This window comes from Cyprinodon variegatus, unplaced genomic scaffold (assembly GCF_000732505.1).
Source record: "Cyprinodon variegatus isolate N-32 unplaced genomic scaffold, C_variegatus-1.0 Scaffold575, whole genome shotgun sequence".
NCBI classification, from domain to species: Eukaryota; Metazoa; Chordata; class Actinopteri; order Cyprinodontiformes; family Cyprinodontidae; genus Cyprinodon; species Cyprinodon variegatus.
This window is the reverse complement of record NW_015151028.1, coordinates 120,380-141,444: the sequence shown is the minus strand read 5'-3', so window position 1 is coordinate 141,444 and position 21,065 is coordinate 120,380. Positions and strand designations below refer to the sequence as shown.

Here is a 21,065-nt window from a genome sequence, read left to right as displayed (position 1 = left end):
ACAGCAGTTCCTTTCTTTCCCATAATGTTCTTCTTGTTGGCCTCCAAAAAGGTGAGGAAAGAGAAGTTAGGAGCTACAACTTGCCCTTTTTGGAGCCGGTATTTAGGTCAATATTTTATGTGATGAGTTTAGCACTCTTGGACCCCCCTCAACTTGGGGGCCCCTCAGCACCAGCAGGATGAATTCCTCTGAACGTGTGACAAGACGGCGCTAGGACCCGCAGTGCTCCTTTCTTCAGGAAGAGGGTGTTGGCTCCGTCAGCCGGTGGCGGAGGAGGAGAGAGCGGGGAGGGACTGCCTCTGTGCTGCTGACAGCGGCGTGAGCGATGCTAGTTAAGGGCTGAGGACAGAGACCAGGAGCAGACCCAGCGGAAAAAAACATCCAGCCCGAGCTTTGTTCCAGCGGCGCCATCCTGAACGAACCTGAGCACTGCGAGCCATGTCGGTTTTAGCTCTGCAAGAATATGAATTTGAGAGGCAGTTCAACGAGGAGGAAGCCATCCGATGGATGCAGGAGAACTGGTAAGGCTAGCTTCCTCCCTAACGTTAGCGCCTCGTCTTTAATCCCGCCTTAGAGTCACTGTGACCGGCGCTGGATGCTGGATCCAGCTCGGTGACCTGCTGCTAAATCTGAACCGTTGCTCACCGGGATTAAAGCTCGATCCGTCCTCTAATATCGCACTTCCTCCTGTCACCATATAAACGGTAAAGGAAGCCAACAATCATACAGGCCTTTAGAGAAACAGTGCTGCACTTAAATCCAAAACAAGCTAAAAATTTATACATCCTTTAAGGGTGGGTTTGTCCTTGACAACCTCCGATTTCTTCTCCATCATCATCATCATCATCATCATCATCATCATCATCATCATCATCATCATCAGAGTCACTGGGCCAGTATTTTATTAAGCCAAGCCTGGCCATATTCTGATGTTTGTTATTCTTAATAAATCACTCATCCAGTGGCGTAACAGAGCCTGCAGTCGCTTAGGGGCCCACGACCTCTTAGGGCCCCCCTCACCTCGTTGGCCCCCTATAAGCAATTGTAGACTAGGACATCTCTTTGCAGATGTAATGGTGCCAAAAAATAATCTTAAACCCACCTGATACTAGATTTACTGACTGGACCTCATTTATACCCCAACACATGGCAGATTTCACCATGATGGTGAGCCATTTAAACACGACACCAATAGCAAAGCAAAGGTACTTTTAATTACTATGTTAATAACTAGGTATGGTTCGTTAAGACGGTTGGTAAAAAAATACACTCATATAATATGTTTCAAACCGCAATAAAAATCTTAAAAGAACTATTTTATTTTTTAACAATACGGCTTGGAATTATGGGTAATCCAGAGCGTCGATTAAAACCATAACTGTTACGTACAATGTGTTATTGTACGTAACAGTTGGATACCAATAGAGGTACTTAAGGGGATTCCAGAAAAGAAAAAGGAAAGAAGAGCTGCTGGAAGAATGGAAAAAAACATCCAAAAATAAACACATTCTTTCAAAGAACCGAAGTGGGACAGGACGACGTTGCTGCACCTAACCCTAACCCACCCCAATAATGTTGCTTACAGGTCTATTGTAGTGTCGTTACGCCATTGCACTCATCTGAATCCCAAACATCACATTAATCAGGCTTTAGCTGACTATCAGAGCATTATTTTATCATCTGCCTCAATACTAATGCCTCCTTATTGCAAACCTGATCTCTTATTTTCCTAAGGATAAAAAGGGATTATTATCTTACTATACTAAACACTCAGGGGTTTGTTTTGGTAAGAATGATCCAGAAAATAAAAGTGACAAAGAATGGATAAAAGCACATTTCTTAAAGTTTTGGTGAATGTTGTACAATATGATGATTTAGTTTAACTATTATGGGGTTTAAAGAAGAAAAATAACACCTTTTGCACAAAGGTTTGAGATCTAGTGCTGTCAGAAACAAAGGACCCAACAAGAAAGGAGTCTGTTAAAAAATAATAAAAGGATACATCAAGGTTAGATTTACAACACAAGTTATTAAAAATAAGTTATAAGATAATTAGAAAAGTAAAATCTCTTCATTGACGTCTGTGCTAATAACTTATTATTAGCCAACAGTTAATGCTGTTTCCTCCTTTCCACTGATGACAGAGAGGGTGAATGCCGTGGCTGTTTCTGCTTCCTTGTTGTTTCATTACATGTTAAAGCAGCCCTCAGCTCTATTTAAAAAAAATAAACTTGGGATCTTACATTGCATATATAGATGTAAAGCAGCCATTTTGGATTTTGAGACCAGGGTTGGTAAGTAGTGTCCTGCTTTCCCACAAACATAGAGGAACTTTCTGGTAATATTTCAAGTTCTCATAATTAAAGTACATTCATCTGCAAGCTAATAACTTTTTTGTAACACAATAAATTAATGTTGTTACATAAACCAAAAACGTCCTACTTGCGGCCATTGTAAAATTAGATTTTTACTGAGGTTGAACTTCTGTCAGTACATATCTGCTTAATGTACATTTCTTTAACTTTTTTTTTGATGCTATGATCAAAGCGCTGTATAGTAAAACAGTGTTTGCTTATAACTAATAATACATGTATTTAATAAGTATGTCATAATGCCTCTTGTTTTCCTTTCAAAAAAGGGCTATTACTTTGAAAGAAAATAGAATGATGATGTGTGACTGTTTGCCCAAGGCGGCGTTTCACAGGCTTTGCACGACGGACAACATTAATAAACACAAACGTTGGGCTGTCTGCTTTGCTTTAAGCAAATATTGCACTGCGGCTGTGTGCATTTCTTATATAGGTCAGGTTTAGGTCCATCCCATAATCCTCTGCTTTGACCGCCTGGAGGGTCAGTTTTGTCCAAACCAGGTTGATAAAGACGTGACTGCGAGCAAACCTAAATGAGTCATATTTAAAGTAAACATAAGGTTCATTAAAGATGCAGCAGGGTTGCTGAAAAAGAAAAGGTGTATGTGAGAAGAAGTTGTCCATTTAGGGTTCGTCTGATCCTACTCGGAGGCGACTGCAGAGAAAAGTCACATTTCAAACAAACTCAATCGAAGCACAGCCCCTGAAGCCTTGGTTTGGACGCTTCTGTCCTCATTCATTGAAGCGTACGTGTGTCTGTGAGTGTAAGGGAGAGAGACAGGGCAGGCAGCGTGGTGGCACTGAGCTGGAGCTGTCCAAACCCTGGTACTGACAGCTGGCCAATCACAATCATCTTCTGATGTCTGCTGACAGAGCTTTAACCAATCACCTTGCAGCTGTTCTATGCCGACTCCTGCGTGCCGTCTGTAGTAGGAAGGAGGCTGCAGAGCACATGGCCCTCAGAGGCAGCAACCGCAGAAAAATCAGATTGGATATCTGTTTTATTACAGTTATAATCTACAGACAGAGGCTGATAGTGACACATTTATACCACTGAAGGGTTAGTTTAAGAGCATGGATGTTAAAAAAAGGTTTATTTAGCAAAGCACCATAAAACTGTTCCTATTTGTGCTCTTTCATGAATTGCAGTCACAAATTTTACTCAATTATTTTGGATTAAACTTACTGAATAAAGCCTCAAATATATCCTGTACAACTTAAGAAAATTCTTAATCCTTATTTATCTGTTGTAAATCACTAAATGAAAATCATCTGCAGACTTTTTCCCTGCATGTTAATAATTTTAAGCTGTTTAACTTTCTACTTGTTTATGAGTATAGTTATAATTCTTAGTCCCATTTAAGAAAAAATATATACCGGTATTTCCTTTTTTTTCTTCTTTTTTTTTTTAGGAACAGTCACTTGTGATAACTTGTAAATAGTTGTCAAATATGTGTTTTTTTAAGCTTTTAATCTCCACCTAGATTTTAGGTCATATGAAACTGTTGGTTTGGATTATATTAACACAAGGTTTTGAAGCACTAAATGATAAAACGTGGTTCGAACAACTGTTTAAAGTCTTAAATTTTGTTGTTTCGTAAAGCTTTTTTTTAGGTTTTCATACCTGCGTTTTGAGAACATTTTAATGTAATTATTGAAAGTACCAAATTGAGCATTTTGATTTTATATTTTAATGGCATTGTTTCATATTGACTCAATAGATTTTAAGCACATGTGAAGAATAGAGAAATATACCAGAAACAGGAGGCAATGCGCATCATAATGATATATTAATACCATTTCAGCTTAGTCACACTTTTGTTCCACATTACAACATTCAAGCCTAAAGTAAATTTGATTCATTTGAGCTTTGATGCATAAATACATGACTTTCTCTGTAAAACCTGCAGTGAAATTAAAGCATTTACAGCATTTACAGTATTATGCTGGGTTTAGTAATCATTCTTTGAAGTAAAAAATTCAGAAAAGGAATAAACATCCTTGCTGTTATTTAGGTTTCCTTACACAAAAAAGAATGAACTCCTTTACAGGATACATCTATATTACATGGTTTTTTAATTATCGGAATAAAAACTTACTCCAAGTAATTCACATTATTGTATAATATTCTCATTTAAAAATTTTTTTGTTGATGTTTTTCGATCTTATTCAAAGTGGATAGCTCTATTGTGTTTTTATAAAACTTTAAACCAAGCATGCAGATATCTGTAGACCATTGTGCTGCAGGTTCTCAGGGCATCAGATAGCTCAGCGTTCTCTTCACTTACATCCAGGCTTTTAGGGAAGAGGAAGCAGTAAATACAGGTTGTGGTGCTGCGCAACAGAAACACCCCTCTCCTCCCTACAGCAGCCAGTTGTAGATGTGTAATCAAACCTGAGGCTGCTAATGAACTCAAGGTCATTAGATCGAAGCAGATCCATAAGTTTCACAGACAGGCAGTAGGTGAATGACCTGATAAAATGTTACATTTCTATATAAGAACTACAAATATTTACTGTTTCTCAATACATACCATTATCACTGTTTCCCTGCTATTTTTAGGAGTTCCAGCATCACATTGTACCTTGGTCAGTAGAGTCATTGCATAACCAGAACCTGGTTCAGTTAGGATCTACTGGTGGACTAGTGAAGAGGGCAACACACAACAAAACCTTAAGAAATCTTGTCAAATAGCTGCTTCATCAACAGCCAAAGGATATAAATCAAACATATTTTGGCATATATTGTCATCTAGTAAAAACAATTTTTAATAATATGTAGGCGTTAAGTGTTTATACAAGGCAGTAAAGCTCAAATGTCTCAGTGCAGCTTTTATTTCCATAAATGCAAATGAGGTGAGAGCACTACTCATGTTATTCTGAACCTGAACAGGAATAAATAGATAACCAGCTGCTTTGACTCTACATAAAGTGAGGGAAAAAAATCTTATTATTCTGTTTGAAAATATTGTCTTTTTTTTTCTCTGAATCCATTAACTAATATGTAGATGTATTAGCACTGCTGGTGAAATCTGCTTCACATCAGCATGGAGTCCATTGACTGCATAGTCATATAGAGTGGATCGACTTCTAGCACCAGGCATGAATATTTGCCCCATTTACACCACCCCTCTGAAACCGATTCATGCCGAGTTCAGACCGAGCCTGGATCAGTTAACAGTGCCGAGCTTGATTCTTACGACCGTTTCCACATCACGCTAGCACGATTCCTCGCTTCCTATCGACGATACTACTACTCTCAAGTTGGGAATTACACAAAAAAAATGGCGGTGGCCTTAACATTCAGGAACGTACATGCTTGGATAGCGTCCTCCACTCAAATTTCAACGATAGCCCCTGTCTCGGCATCATCCCTGTTCGCACCAAACTATTTTGATGCCATTCATTGTTAATACCGGTAAGCTAAGAAGAACTTTGTTGTGAACAGGTGAAGAAATCTGAGAATTGCAAAGCCAGACATGCCGGAAAACCAGTGAGATGAGTCCACTTACTGTAAATAGGGCATGACATGATATGCTCATGCGATTTTTGTTACCAGAGAACAGAGCCACAACTGAAATGTGCTGAGTCCTATTGTTGAACTAGTACTAGATTTAGCGCGATTAGGTTGTGTCTGGAATGGTCCAGTTCAGTTGAGTTCCATTTACACTCAACAGTTTATCTCGATTACCGTGCTCAGACTGTTCTGGGGACAGTTTCAAAAGGTTAGTGTAAATGAGGCCAATGGTGGGACTAGATTACATGGTACTCTGCGGTTCTTGGTTTAACCTCGGACTTAGCATGTTTGATGTCATTTAACAAATGTTCTTGTTGGATCCAGGTCTGAGGTTTTGTTGGTTTAGAAGCAAGATGTTGCTCTTATACTTGTGTGTTTGGGTATGTTGTCCCATTGAAACACCTAAGATCATAATACCATAACACTTGTATTGTGGATTGAAAGCAGTGTATGGGGTCTTCTGTTGAACTTTAGAACAATCTGTCTCTCATTAGTCCTTAAGATGTTGCTCTTTTTCTTTGCTCTTTCTTACAATGGAGGCTTGAAGAAATTACTCAGCGGTAGGTTGGCTTCACATGGATGTATTCTAGTCAGTGATGGATAATTAACTACGGTACATTTCCAATATATATTTGTAATTTAACAAAATGCAATTTTGAAACAGCAGAGGCACTCAGGTTTTTTGTCATGCTACATTTAACGGGAAAATGACACTAACTCTCTCATTTCTGTCTTAAATATGTACTAAAATGAGGGATGATAAGGGAGGATAAAGCTACTGCTAATAAGATCAATGCATGCAAGCCAAAAATAAGAATTTTTTAAATAAAGAGTAAAATATTTTGGAAATGGACTCTAGAAAAGAGAGCAATAAAGGTCTTGAACAATTCAATCCTGGAGCCAAACATGCATATGTTTGCACATGTATAGGCTTGTGATTTGTGCAGAGAAAAGTCAAAATGCTATCACAATTTTGAGTTGTAGCAAAGTTGCCCAGCCCTGCTTCTAATGGTGCAAGATAGAGATGTTAGATCTGCTCTAACCGGATTGGAAAGATGCTTGAGTCAAAAATTCTCTCGCCTTTTTTCCGCTGTCAGTACTTGGCTGTTTGAGCATTCCAGATTGCAATAATGATAAGCAGAAAAAGAACAGTATGCTGATGACGTCTGAGATCAAACCTGCCTTGGTTCAACTTCACTTTCTGTCTGTATTAATGCATAGCCTTAGGTTCTGACCTTTAACCTCCAATCTGATAGAGGTTGCGGTTAGAGCTCAGTACCTCAGATCTTTGAATTGTCGTCTTTTACTTCGACAGTTTTCCGATTTGCCAGCTGTAAAGCCCACATCTGCATCCTGCTGACTCATTCTGCTCTCCCACAGTTGTCAGCATCCCTCATTAGCATACGTGTTGTTTAAAATGTGGTTGGAGAGGCTCTCGTGGTGCTGACTGCTTCCCTCAGGTCTTTGCACTTTAGATGAATCCCTGGTGGTTGTTGACTGATAAACAGAACGGTCCCAAAAAATACATCAGAGAGAGTCTGATTTTTTAATTTTTTATTTACTCAGCTCCCGTACAGAACCAGTAACAGAATTATTAAGGATATAGATAATCTGATAAAGATTCTTTAAGGCAGATGTCGTTTCCAGTTATTTTGAGACTAGTATAACTGATCCAGGGTTTTTGCTGACCCTTTTTGTGGACGGAGATTTCTGAAGCTTTGGGTTTTATTAACACCATGATAATAAATGTTACACAAGTCTCAGCACAAGCCAGACCAAACAAAAGGAAAGCACTGCATGCGCTTTACATGATGTCAAGGCATGGCTGCTATATGTTCTAATCGGCCAATACTGACACAGGAAAACACCATTATTGAGCCAAAATATCAGCCCGCTGATGGTCTACCTCTTATTAAGAACCATTTTTTGCTGTGGTTACAGCTGTTAGGGTTTGGGGGTTTGTCTCTACCAGCCTTCAACATCTAGACACTGAAATTCTTTACATATTCTTAATTATTCAATAAGAATGAATTGACATAATCCGTGAACTAGTCTTGCCATAGTTCTCATCTGGCTTTAGGACTTGACTTTGACTAGGCCATCCTAAGATATGGATCTAATTTGCCCTAGACCTTCTATTGCATCTCTGACTGTATGTTTAGGCCTCTTTTGCTGTTCAAAGGTGAGCTTCCGCCCAGGTTTAGGTCTTATGCAGCCTTTAACCACTTTTTCTCCAGGGTTGTCCCTGATTTAGCTCATTCCATCAACTCTGATCATGTTCCCTGCCCATGTTGAAGAAAAGCCTACCCACGGCATGAAGCTGCCAACACCGTGTTTCATTGAGGGCATTACCCTGAGATAAGATTACACAAGGGTGGAGTCTGTTTATTTATCAGATAACTTATGTTTCCAGTTGGTTGCCATAGATTTATTCAAGTGTATGGTAATTAGTAAACCGCATTATTTTCATTCTACCAAACAGTTAAGTTGCTCTGTTTAATTTAAACATCAATACCATAAATGAAAGTTTAATGTAATAAAACAAATGAAGAATTTGCGTTTTAGTTTTGTGAGTGAAAGCTCTTTTTTCTACTGTGTTCTGCTTTGGTGGAGCAGCGTATGGTGATGTTGATGAGTGTTGACCATGTTGACCCAGTATCCACCGCGGGCCCGGCTTTAGGTCGGATGCTCTCTTCTTCTCCGTCGTTGTTGTTGAGTCCAGAAATAGAGAACTGGGTTGAGGAATTAAGGTGTGCCCAAAGCATTGCTGATCTCTGCTTTCAATGTCACGTTTTATTTGCCTGGGAAGGAAATGCTTTGATTCTAGTTAAGACAGACAGCAGTGACCCTAGTAGAGGGTTAGAGACGATGTTATATATCTGTTGCAGGATGCCCGTATTGAGTGGGACTTCTGGTCATACTAACTAAAGGCTGAATAAATGGTTCTTCTAAAGCTGCATCATCTTATCTGCTGATCTTTGGGGTTTTTTTCATGGTGATGCTCTGTTCTTTTGTAACCAGGTTCATATTAAAGGGATTTTTTTTAACAAGTTGAATTGACATCCTTTCGCAGGCTGTAGTATATCTTTGACTGTGAAAACAATCGGTGTGAAGATAGCTCACTGTGACGGCCATGCAGCCTCATCCTCGGGCTGAAAACAGAATTACATAATAGCTCAAATCTCCTCGGCCAGCTAATACAGATCCATGTTACCCAGCAGGTTTGCCGGCAGCTTTAAAGAACTATGTCAGTGGGGGAGGGGAGCATCTAAGCATCAACCTTGGTTAGGTTCTTCTCTGTGTTTTTATTTAGCCTCAGAGCCCTGAGAGGCAGATTTAATGTCCAAATGGATGTGATTAATTGGAAGATAGACTAATTGACCTTCAGTGGGATTTAAATTCCGCTTTATTTGTCATAGAGCTGCAATGACACAGATGGCTTGCAGACATTTGATTTGTGGGATGGGAGGCTTTTCATGTTTGAACATAAGTTGTTCATTACATTCATTTGACAAAGTTAGATTGCCTGATTGATGATCTCCGAAGTGCAGATTGCACGATTTGTGTTTGAAAACAGCAAGTTTATTTTATTCTTATTTCTCCATTTTTAGAGCTTCTCCCCGGCCTTTTAGTCTCTATATGGTTTCCAACATGCAGGAGGCAAGAAAACTTTGCTGATTCTGGTTTTCCTACATGCTGATCCCTCCTAAAGAGTTCTGACTGCATAGTTTGGCAGAGCTGCCTCGGGCCACTTTGACAAAACGCAGATTCAAGCTTAAAGACACCACCCTGCAATGCACACATACAGTATTAACCTGTGTAGTCAGCATCTAAACACAAGAAGCTATAGTGCTGTCTGGGGTAGTTTTTAGCGATTGTGCAAAATGGAATTAGCTTTCTTTATTTTTAAGGCCATGCAAAAATCAGAGAAAGTTCATCATATAAACATAAAGTTGTTTTTTTTCTACAAAATAGTCACAGTCTTGCTTCCTTAGGAGAAAATATAACATCATATAACTAATAAAATTAAGTTGGCTAAGAACACAGGTAAAAGTTTCAGTTTTGAATGCAGAGCTCAGACATCAGTGTGTAACAAAATTTTCATTCAAGACAAAACAAATCTCATTTCCTGTACTGTCGATTTGTATATCTACATATCCAGTATCCAACTTGCACTAAACAGAGGGATTTAAAAACATTGTGTTGAGCTCAGTATGTCTACAACTGATAAAAGTGTAAAACTGTTTGCAATGAAAAAAGTTTTTAGATCTCAGAATTGATGAAATTTTGCAATTCAGGCAAAATCCATATAAACACAAACATAGGTCAGCAGGTTCCTTCGAACAACTGTCACCAGAATAGTTTTGCTTATGTTGGTTTTTCGTCTTTCCCAAAGAAAGAAGTCTGTCATGCTTGATAAACGTTAAAACTTTGGTTGTAGTCATTATCCACACCGTAGCATGTTTGGCTGTAAAGAGTTTGAATCTGACTGCTGTCAAACACTCTACTTCACTTGGCTCAGATATGTAGAAAAATAATGGCAGCTAAAGTGAGTTCAGTTAGACAAGAACCAACAATTTGCAGCCATTAGCAGGCATTTTGTATTTATAGAAGAGTCAACTTAAAACCTAAGGTGCAAGAATATGCATATATCTAAAATAGACTGCAGATCCGTAGACTTGCATCATTCAAGAGATGCAGGCTTGGAAAATTCATGGCAAGATGCTTTAAGATTCATTTATGTTTCAGCCTTGCAGCAATCTTTCTAGCTTTTAGTGCTCCAAAACAAAAACAAAAAAATCGAATACTAATAACGGCATCCATCTGTGAATCCACCGAGTGAAGCATCCATCCTGCGTTTTTAATTAGCTACTTTAGGACAGCGTGTTTGTGTTAGGCCCTCATCATAGCTTCGTTCAGACATGATGAAGCATTCACAGAAAAAAAGCTGCGTATTGGTGCGATATTTGCCACCTTCTGAATAGCATTGAGCCGAGAGACAAAACTGGCACCAGAGAGCAGGAGGAACAAAATTCTCTCTGCAGACTGAGATGTTCTAACATTTGGTGGGACCATCATCTCTCCTGGAGATGTTTCTTTTTCTGGTGTCTGAAACTGTCATATAAATGTATAACCTTTACTGAAACGTAATGATTCTGTCCAATCAGGTTCTCATTTGATGCATGAAAAGAAAAAGGTGTAGATTCATCTGAAGCTGGTGCTTCAGGGCTTTGACTAGAATAGCCTGGAATAGAATTTTGTCTTTGGGTTTTATTTTTATTTTTCCCTCTTTTTTTATTATTTTTCTCCAAAACAGCATGATACACCATGGAAAAAGCACGGCAAGGAATTTTATGATCAACTGTCAAAAAATCCTTAATTTCTTTGACAAAACATCACCTGCAGTGACCCACTGCTAACTGATGCACCTTCTAATTATAGTCCAGACATTCAGCCGTTGATGACACTTCTTTTCAAATCAGTCAAGATAAAAATGAACGTAATATCAGGTTCTTTAAAGAAAGAAACTGTCAGTATGTCAGAACGGTTGGAATAAACCCATTAGATCAAAGCAGTTGTCATGTCGGCACAAAATCATAAAATCTATTACATTTTTTGAACAAAGGAAGTAAAACCTAATTAACAAATAATTACGTTGGGGTTTTTTTGCTTAATAAAAAAATAAAACAATAATTTAATTTTTTTTAAAGTAATCAGTTTTTGGTTTGGAAAGGGATATTTTAATAACTGTAGATTCAAACTTAAAGAATAATTTAGCTATTTTTTCTTATGGGAAAAATATTGGAGTAGGGGGCAGAAAATGGAGTCTATTTTCGGCATTAAGAAAAGGATCCGTATTACTCTTTTTTTGAAAACCTTCCTGTGTTTATCCACGTTTAAAGGGGTCTAGACACGTATAACTATCTATTAAATTGTCGTGCACTCTTGCTTTCTATTTTATCTCTGTGATTTACGTTATCTTTATTCATTTATAAATCTAGATTTAGAGGTACAATCAGGAATTTAGTAAAAGGTTCAAATTCAGTCATCCTGCTCTGCTGTTTTTCATCATCATCATTGATAACCAAGCTGTGTCTCCTCTGTCCTAACAATCATCACTGTTTCCGTTCTCTTTTTGCTTCATTTCATTGGATTTCTTACATGGCTTTATAAAAAAAAAAATAGTTTGTGGAATAAATTTTAATAAATTTTGCTGTTGGGCAAAAGGGAAATGAATCTCTATTTCTGTATTATTTGACCCCATAGATGTGTTCTGTTTCAACTCATCACAGAGGTCAGGATAGTTATCTTTCTCTGAATAGTTTCTACCTCTGAAAATAGAAGTTAAAGCCATCTCTAGGCGCTTATTGGTGCTAAATAGGATGCTTCATGCAGTGTTTGTGAGGTCTGAATATATAAATGGAAGGTACTCGATGTGCTGGAGAATGAGAGCCAAGCCTGCATAAGCACTCTTACCTTTGACCTTTTAGCCTTGGGTTGCATTTCCCTGAAGGAGGGAAAATACTGAGCTTGTTCCTCCTCTGCAGCTCCAGGCTCGTATGTAGGCCACGTTCTTGTGTGCTGATCTGTTCTTCCTCTCCCTGTGTGGTTGGTTGGAGAACAGTGATGTCATTTTGCAGTCCTGTTGTCATTCTGTGAAAGACGCTCCTTCTGTTGTTTCCCTGTCCTCTCTCCTGCAGAAGGAGCTCACATCAATTAATGGTGGGAACACTCACCTGTCCTGGTTTCTAAGACCCACCTTTATGTTGGATCCTTATAATAGTAGAGAATAAGTCAAAGAATTGTGTTTTAGGTTTATTTTATGGAAGAAATGAACTGACCATATTGCAATAAAATGTGTTAGTGCCAACAGGGTGAAAAAAATGACATAAAAAGAACTAATGCTGCAGAAGCTTTAGAAATGTAGCTTCCATTATGTTATAATGGAGATTAGAAAACCCAGGTGGATATTTCTTTAGATAGAAAAAACAGAGATTAATGTGTTTTTATCTTTCTAATAACTGGCAACAACTTATAAAGGAAATCCGACAAATAAAGGAATTGCACTGAACCATTCTCACTGGTTTATTGATTTAACAATCTCTAAGATCATTTGTTCCCTTTATTATTTACTATGTGTTTTGTGAAAGCAAAGTTTTAAGTGACAGATCTATTTTTTTTTTTAGCTCACTCCCAATCTCCAATTTTGCCAGTGCCAACTTGAATTAATCTTTTAGAATTTCAAATTAATGTAAGCATTTAAAAAGTTTAATTTATACCTTTCCTTCTTCAAACAATCAATACTTATTTCTATTTGAAGCAGATTATATCCAGAGATCAGACTTTAGCCTGGCTTTTAGGGCTGCCACTCACCATTAGTTCATTACCCTTTTACAATTTTGGAATAATTACACCTTTAAGTACAATGCTTTATCAACTAAAGGCATTTTTACAGTCTCTGCACTCCAGTTAATTTTTAATCAATTATTAAATTAGTTGTTGATTGTTTCAATAATAGATTAAACATGATTAATCCAATTATTTGTTTCATCTCTATTGACTTTGGCATCCTTTAGCGGTAGTTAGCTCTGCTAACTTCACGTAAGCAGTCATTTCCATATCAATAGTCATAAGAAAAAAGATCTTTAACTTGTCATTAGATCTTAAAATATCAAAATTTGGATGTTTAATGTCAAAAAAGGGGTTTATAGCTCACAGAGCAGCTGTATTTTATTCCTCTCAGCCTTCCTGTTATCTGCTGGAGTCCCGCTCTTTCTCTCAGCATGAATGAGATACAGACGTGGGTCACCAGCTGCCTTTATCTCTGGACTTCCTCTCACCTCATTTTAAGGACCTCACTGATGCCGAAAATGTTTAACATGGGGTCTGTTTCATTGTATAGCCCCATTTACAGTACTATTTTGAAACTGTGCCGAGATCGTACGAGCACGGTAACCAAGATAACTGTTTAGTGTAAATGGCATGCAAAACTGAACCGAACCGCACCAAACTGGTACTAATTCTTCAGTAGGGCGTTCAGTTGATGCTCGGTTCTCTGATAACAAAGATTGCATGAGCAGACCGCATCATTTCCTTCCAGTCAGCCTCCGTAATCATGAAATTTCAGATATTAATACAAATGCTAGCTTCCCTACCGTCCCACACGATTTCCATGCTATCATGGTGTTTCGATGGTCGAAAGGAGCCGAACTCGGGGATTTTAACTGATCCAAGCTCGGTCTGTACGGATCCCTTTTAGAGGGTAGTGTAAATGGGGCTTATGATAGCAGCCATACCTATAATTGGTAGATGATGTGTTCCCTGACCAAAGAATGATTGTATTTTTGCATTTAATTTTGGCTGATCGATCAGCGCAAATCAAGCCGAAGTCAGTTCATTCACCAGTCCAAAGCCTTCAAATTTATATTGTTGAATAACAGTCATGTCTAATTATTTGTACATTTCTAGAAACTCGGCCAACTTGTATAGTTTAGCACGATTGCCAAGATATTTCAGTTACATTCATTTTATAGATGTTTCTAGAGATGCCAGCAATTATATCAACAGTGATTTATTTATTTTTCTACATTTATATTTAGAGTGGGATTTCATAACAACCAAATAAACGCCCTCAACTTAAAGGTTGGATTTTTCCCACTATCTATCCTGATATTGCAATAACAGAAAACATAGTGCTGAATTTCAGCTATAATCATTTCAATATTATTTTAAACAAACTAAAAGCCACACAAAGGATGTCATGAAATAAGTCCTGTACCAATTTATGACAACTATTTTGCGATGTTATTAACAAATTTTAATAGAGTATTTTAGAAATATCCGTTTTAAAAAACAAAGCATTCAACCCTGGATGTTGGTCAGTGGCAAATACTGCAATCATTTGATTGTGATGTTTGTTGAAATATAAGAAATGNTTATTATAAGGTCCTTTAAACATCTTTACTCTGGAAATTTTTAACATAATTACTACTTTTCAATGGTTTATTTTCTGTATTTTTTAGGGCTGAAACAATTGATTATTGAACTAATTGTCAATCAATTTAGAAATCGATTATTCGTTAACTGGAGTATAGAGACTCTAAAATATGCGTTTAGCAGATAGAGCAACCCACTTAGAGAAGTAATTATACAAAGATTGTAAAAAGATATATAAAATTTTACATTTTGTAAAAGAATAACTTTACCATCTGTCAATATGCTTAATCCTGAACTCCTTAAGTGGAAAAGTTTGAGTTTTACCTGGTTTATTTTTGTAAAAATTGTAATGTAAGGAACCTTTGACTATCAGATTATTGCTCGTTAAAATAGAAAAAAATAATCAGATTAAACAATTTGCGAAATAACCGTTAGTTGCAGCCCTAGTAATTTGTTTAATTCTATTTTAAGGTTTCCTCTTTTTAAAAACCCTCTTGACACTCAACCATTTCAGTCTAATAGATTTATTTTGGAAGCAACTGATTCTTAAAAAATCTAAAATACTTTCTCACTGCATAATTCCCAGTAAAACGTAAAAAAAAAAAGAAGGTTTATGTTCTAGTCAGATTAACTTTACGGTTCCTGTGTAAACATCAGCATCAAATAAACCATCTAAGGTTTTTAGCTTCCCCTATTTTTAACTGATTGTTATTTTTGGACAGCACTGGTCTAGTTAGTATTTTCTTTGCAGATCCTTGGATCCAGTCTGTCCAGTTAGTCTCCTGCACGGCGGGGTATGGCTGAGTGTTGGAAAATTTCGATTTTTTCTTTCCTCTCTTGTATCCAGATTAAGTTTCAACACCAGACTTTCCACTTCATGCAGCACAAAACTGATCTCAACAGCAACAGTTCAGACTCCGAGTATTTACAGCTGGATTCATAATAATAATAATCATAGTTTGTGCTTTTAGCTACTATGTTAAGTTTAAAACAAAGTGCTGTGCATGTACCTATCATATGCATCATTGACAGCATTAAAGATGAAGTGCTTTTTTTTATGTTGACAGGAAGAAGTCCTTTCTTTTTTCGGCGCTCTACGCTGCCTGCATCCTGGGCGGCCGCCATGTCATGAAACAAAGGGAAAAGTTTGAGCTGAGGAAACCTCTGGTGCTTTGGTCTCTCACACTCGCTGTGTTCAGGTAAGATGATGATGGGTTTTTGGATTGGGGTTTTAGGCAATGGGTCAACACATGAGTCAGCAAAACTGTAAAGAAGTTAAAGGAAAAAAAAAACATGGTTTTTAAAATGTCTTACAAATAAAAACCTTAAAGCTATGACTGCGTCATTCACTCTAATACTAATGGTGGTTTTAGAGGTTCTCTAGAGAACATCAGCATCATAATGACCAAGAAGGTCGAGGGGGGAAGGGTGTAGTTAATCTGAAGGATTTTCATGGATTAGAATGGCCTAGTTAAAGTCTATATCAAGCTAGAATCAAGTTTCAAAACTGTGGAAACCCTTGAAATTCACAGATTAGAAACTGCTACTTTACCTGAGTTTTTTGTTCTACAAGAAAGAATGAGAAATTTCAAAACCTCCAGGCTCTATGATTCTCTGATTGGAGAAATTCAATTTAGACATTTAGAAAAAGCTGCTTTCTGTCAACAAGATTATACCCCCTTTGGTTGTTGGTCACGATTACAACAAAACCTTCTTTTAATAGGAAAATGCTAAAAGACTCATTTTTGTACTTGTGGATTTCCTCTTTGGTCCTGGCAAATGGATGCCGCACATTTACGATTCTGAACCGTTTTAAAGCACGTGAAAATTGTTTCCTTTTTATTCTGTGTCATGATTATCCACAGTTTTTTTTCTGCAGTTCGTTTCTAAGACTTCATACAATATCATAAATTTGTATTACAAGTATTTATAAAAAAAAAGCTCAAGCGGTCAAAACATTATTAGTCAATAACTTTGCTGCCAGGTACTGTAGGCTCTATGTGTTAACTGCAAAACCTGATCCAAAGATACGTAAAAATGTCATAAAATAATTTAAATAGGTAAATACGGCACTTTACCAATAAAATAAGCACCTGAAATAAGATAATGATGATTTTTTTCCCCCTTGTTTTAAACATAAATCATCCTATTCCAATAGGGATCATTTACACACATGCTCAAATTAAGGGAAAATATATATATATGAAGAGAAATTGGCTTACTAAGATTTAAATTTTTGCAACAAGGCACAGCTCCTTTTATCTGCTACCTAGCAACATGCAGAAGTATGATCCTGTGGGCGGAGCCTCCTCAGTCTAACTAACCTGTAGGGTTTGATTTTCCACAATAATCTCATCCTCTCCCTGTTCATCCATCCCTCCTCTCCCAGTATCTTTGGTGCAATCCGGACCGGGAGCTACATGACGTTCATCCTGATGACCAAAGGGCTGAAACAGTCGGTCTGTGACCAGAGCTTCTACAACGGGCCAGTCAGCAAGTTCTGGGCTTACGCCTTCGTTCTCAGTAAAGCACCTGAACTGGGTGAGTGCAGACGTGTTGATCACATGTTGGGAGATGAAGGTTCTGATTAGCAAACTGGAACATGTCACGACTTACACTGATTCTCTGAGACTGCTTACATAACCCTGTGTGGGTTATAAAAATGAATGGCATGCAGCAGCAGCATTAGTTCATCTCTTCTTATTTTGGCTGCGCTCCACCATGATTTATTTGAATCTGCTCATATCAGCTCATCTAGTGGTACTACATCCTGAGGGACTTTTTCTTTCCTTTTTTTGAAGTTATAAATCACCTGATGCTAAAAATCACACCTTGGTTATTCACCTTTTTTAGCACCTTTTTGCATCTTTGCAAGAGATCATTCCAGTCTCAGATTCCTATGTATCAAAAACCTTTGTTGTTAGTGTGAGCCACCACAAAGTTTCTTTTCAGACTCTTAATTATAATTAAAATGTTTTTCAGAGGAATAAGCATCAATAAATGTCTTAAGAAACTTCTTAAAAGATTCAAAAATTTGTAAAAATGGAGCCCTTATAGGGGCTGACAAACATCCATAAGGATAAGGAGGAAATGTACTCTGCTCTCCGCTCAATCATTGGTTGAGACACCAATAGCTCCTTGATATGTTAACTGAATGTGCTCATCCTTTACAGATGCTGAAAGACTTTGGAGCTGAAAAATGTATTTCTTTTTGTACATTTTTTTTTTTCATCTGTTCTCCGTTAAGTTTTTATTTTCCAGTAAAATTGGTCACACACCCGTCTATCTGCCTTCTAATAATCCTTATCCTTAGAAACACTAGTTAAGCTAATTTTGATGTCTGTGAACTGTTGGAGGAAGCTGGAGTGCCCAGAGAGACCAAACACATCAGTTATTATTGGAATAATTGATATTCTGAAATTAAAAAAATATCTATATTTACATCTCAGGTTTTACAAATCAGACGGTGTTAGAAAAAATCTGAAATCACTGCTGATCTGGAGGCTTAATGTGCAACAATTAATTTATCCCATCTTACCTAAGTATTTACACCCTTTGTACTTGTCAAGTTATATTAAAGCCACAAACTTTTGGGTATTTCAATGTGATTTTAAGTGATAGACCAACACAGAGGGGTTCCAAATTGAAACAATGAAAAAAAGAAAGGTGGAATTTTGTTCCACTTTCCTTTTAAATATAAATATCATGGGATATATAAAAAATATTATTTTAATTGTAATAGGGCTAAAACAATCAATTATTGAAATAATGTAATTATCTAACTTATTTAGTAATCGATTAATCGTTAACTGGAGTATAGAGACTGTAAAACATGCCTGAAAGAGCAACCCACTTAGGGCAGGAATTACACCAAAATTGCAAACATTTTGCATTTAAGATAAAAAAAAAAAAAACTTTTTTGTCCATCAATATGCACTATACACAACTCCTCAAAAGAGAAAGTTTTAATTTCACCTGGTTTAATTTTGTAAAAAAATCTTCTTTAAGGAATCTTTGACTATCCGATAATTAATCGATTCATCGGAAAAAACAATTGACAGATACATCAATTTGCTGATTGTTAGTTGCGGCCCCAAATTGTAAATATAGGGAAGAGAAAACTAAACTTAGTTTTTTTATCAGAAGGTTTGAATTTATAATGAAAGGTTTTGTGGAAAAGGTTCCCTCCTCATCAACCACCTCAGTTGACAGACCATATTTTTTTATCTTTCTTAAACTGCATTAAGGAGCCACAGTATTTCCTTCTAAGGGCCTTATAATGGCCCAAATGCCATAGTTTGATTACCTCAATTGTAAAGTGATTATATTAATAAAGTTCAAAGGCTTTAAATTGCTCTGCAAAACACTGTATGTCTTACCATTCTGTTTATCTGATGTGATGATCCTCTTCCTACCTGCAGGGGACACACTCTTCATCGTCCTGAGGAAACAGAAGCTCATCTTCCTCCACTGGTACCACCACATTACCGTGCTTCTGTACTCCTGGTACTCATACAAGGACATGGTAGCAGGCGGCGGCTGGTTCATGACCATGAACTACTTGGTCCACGCCGTCATGTACTCCTACTACGCCCTGCGGGCGGCCGGCTTCAAGCTGTCGCGCAAGTTTGCCATGTTCATCACGCTAACCCAGATCACCCAGATGCTGATGGGCTGCGTGGTGAACTACCTGGTGTATTCATGGATGCAGCAGGGCCAGGAGTGTCCATCCCACATGCAGAACATTGTGTGGTCCTCATTGATGTACCTCAGCTATTTTGTGCTCTTTGTCCAGTTTTTCTTTGAAGCCTACATCGGAAAGTCCAAATCACCGGCCAAGACTGACGCTAAGAAGAGCGAGTAGAGAAAATACCAAAAGTATGGGTTGAAGGGAAATGATTTATTAAAAGGGATTTGGGAATGAAGAGCAGGGACCAGTGACACGAGAAGGAATTGGGGCGGGAGGAGAAAATGTGTCGTGGTGTTCGGGGGGGGGGGGGGGGGGGGGGGTTTGGGTTGAGGGTTCCTGCTTTATGTGAAGACCTAAAAAAAAATAGGTAATGTCTCCTTTAAGGGATTCTAAGGAAGTAGTCTAACTTGATCAAAAGCCATCATGAGTCATTCACCTGAACTCTTAAAATCTGCCCTTAAGAATTCACATTTAGTACTTTTAAAATCCAAAAATATATATATATATATATATATATATGTATCTAAAAAAAAAAGAAAGAATTCTACATGAAACTTTACAATAGTAAAACCATCAGAGTACTTGATTACATCTCCCAGAAACTTTTTATTTATTAATGACTAAAAATAAAGGGTACACTTAAAGATAGCTGGCATCTTCTTTAATGTCAGCCATCCCCAGTTTTTGTCTGTATGTTGTCTGTGTTTGTCGTTTTGCTTTAATTCAAAGTCGGAGGCGTTTGAGACCCTGGTGAGCAAATGAAGCTGACGTTTCTAGCAGTTGATGTGAAACCATGAGGGGCCCTGATGATTTTCTCAGGCGAACTCGACACAACGTGCATATCAAGATAAAGTAGACATGTTTAACATCTGCTTCAGTTTACAGTGTGGCTGATTTTTCTTCCACAGCAGTTGCTAATAAAAAATACATAAAAAAAACAAAGTGGTAATGACAGAATGAAGCTGGTCTTGCAGACTGAGGCTAGCACAGTGCGCCAGGCTGGGTTGGGAAAGAGATGCTGACTGTGCCCTGCTTCACCTATTGTCTTGACTTTGCAGATTTGTGGAAATGCACTGATTTCCAGACCCCTTCTCTGTATTTCAGGATCCTTGCCAGTGAGGAATACCAGCCTGTTGGACACTGATACCTTAGATGGAGTACAAACATATTTATGTTTAGCAAAAAAATGTATAAAAAATACAACATGCATATTGTCAAAAATCTGCTGTATTGAAAAAAAAAAGTATGTATCCTTAATGGTGTCTGTTGTGCTTTTGTGCATTTGCACTATATCAATGTAAGAAAACGGTTGTTTCTGGAAAAAAACAAAAAACAACCAATGTATGAACAAAGTGTGCAAAAATGTGACACGCTTGAGGTGTTTTCTTTTGTCTGTGCCATCATGGCGTCACACGTACATAACCCTGTTTCTTGGTGCTCAAAGTAAAACAGATGATGAGTTTAAATGTCGTCTGTCCAGTTTCTCTTATCGGAATATTTCAAAAGACCAAAAAGGAGTTATGCCTTTAGCTTTAGGAAGAAGTTTCAGCTC

The 21,065-nt window shown here is 37.6% G+C and overlaps 1 protein-coding gene across 1 annotated transcript; it reads left to right on the top strand.

The window, feature by feature from the left end:
- The first annotated feature begins 273 nt into the window (after nt 1–273).
- Nucleotides 274–19,809, top strand: elovl6 (ELOVL fatty acid elongase 6). Its single transcript, XM_015392141.1, has 4 exons — nt 274–521; nt 15,891–16,022; nt 17,213–17,364; nt 19,245–19,809. The coding sequence occupies exons 1-4, from the start codon at nt 439–441 to the stop codon at nt 19,685–19,687; spliced, it is 810 nt and encodes a 269-aa protein (XP_015247627.1). The 5' UTR covers nt 274–438; the 3' UTR covers nt 19,688–19,809.
- The last annotated feature ends 1,256 nt before the right edge of the window (nt 19,810–21,065 follow it).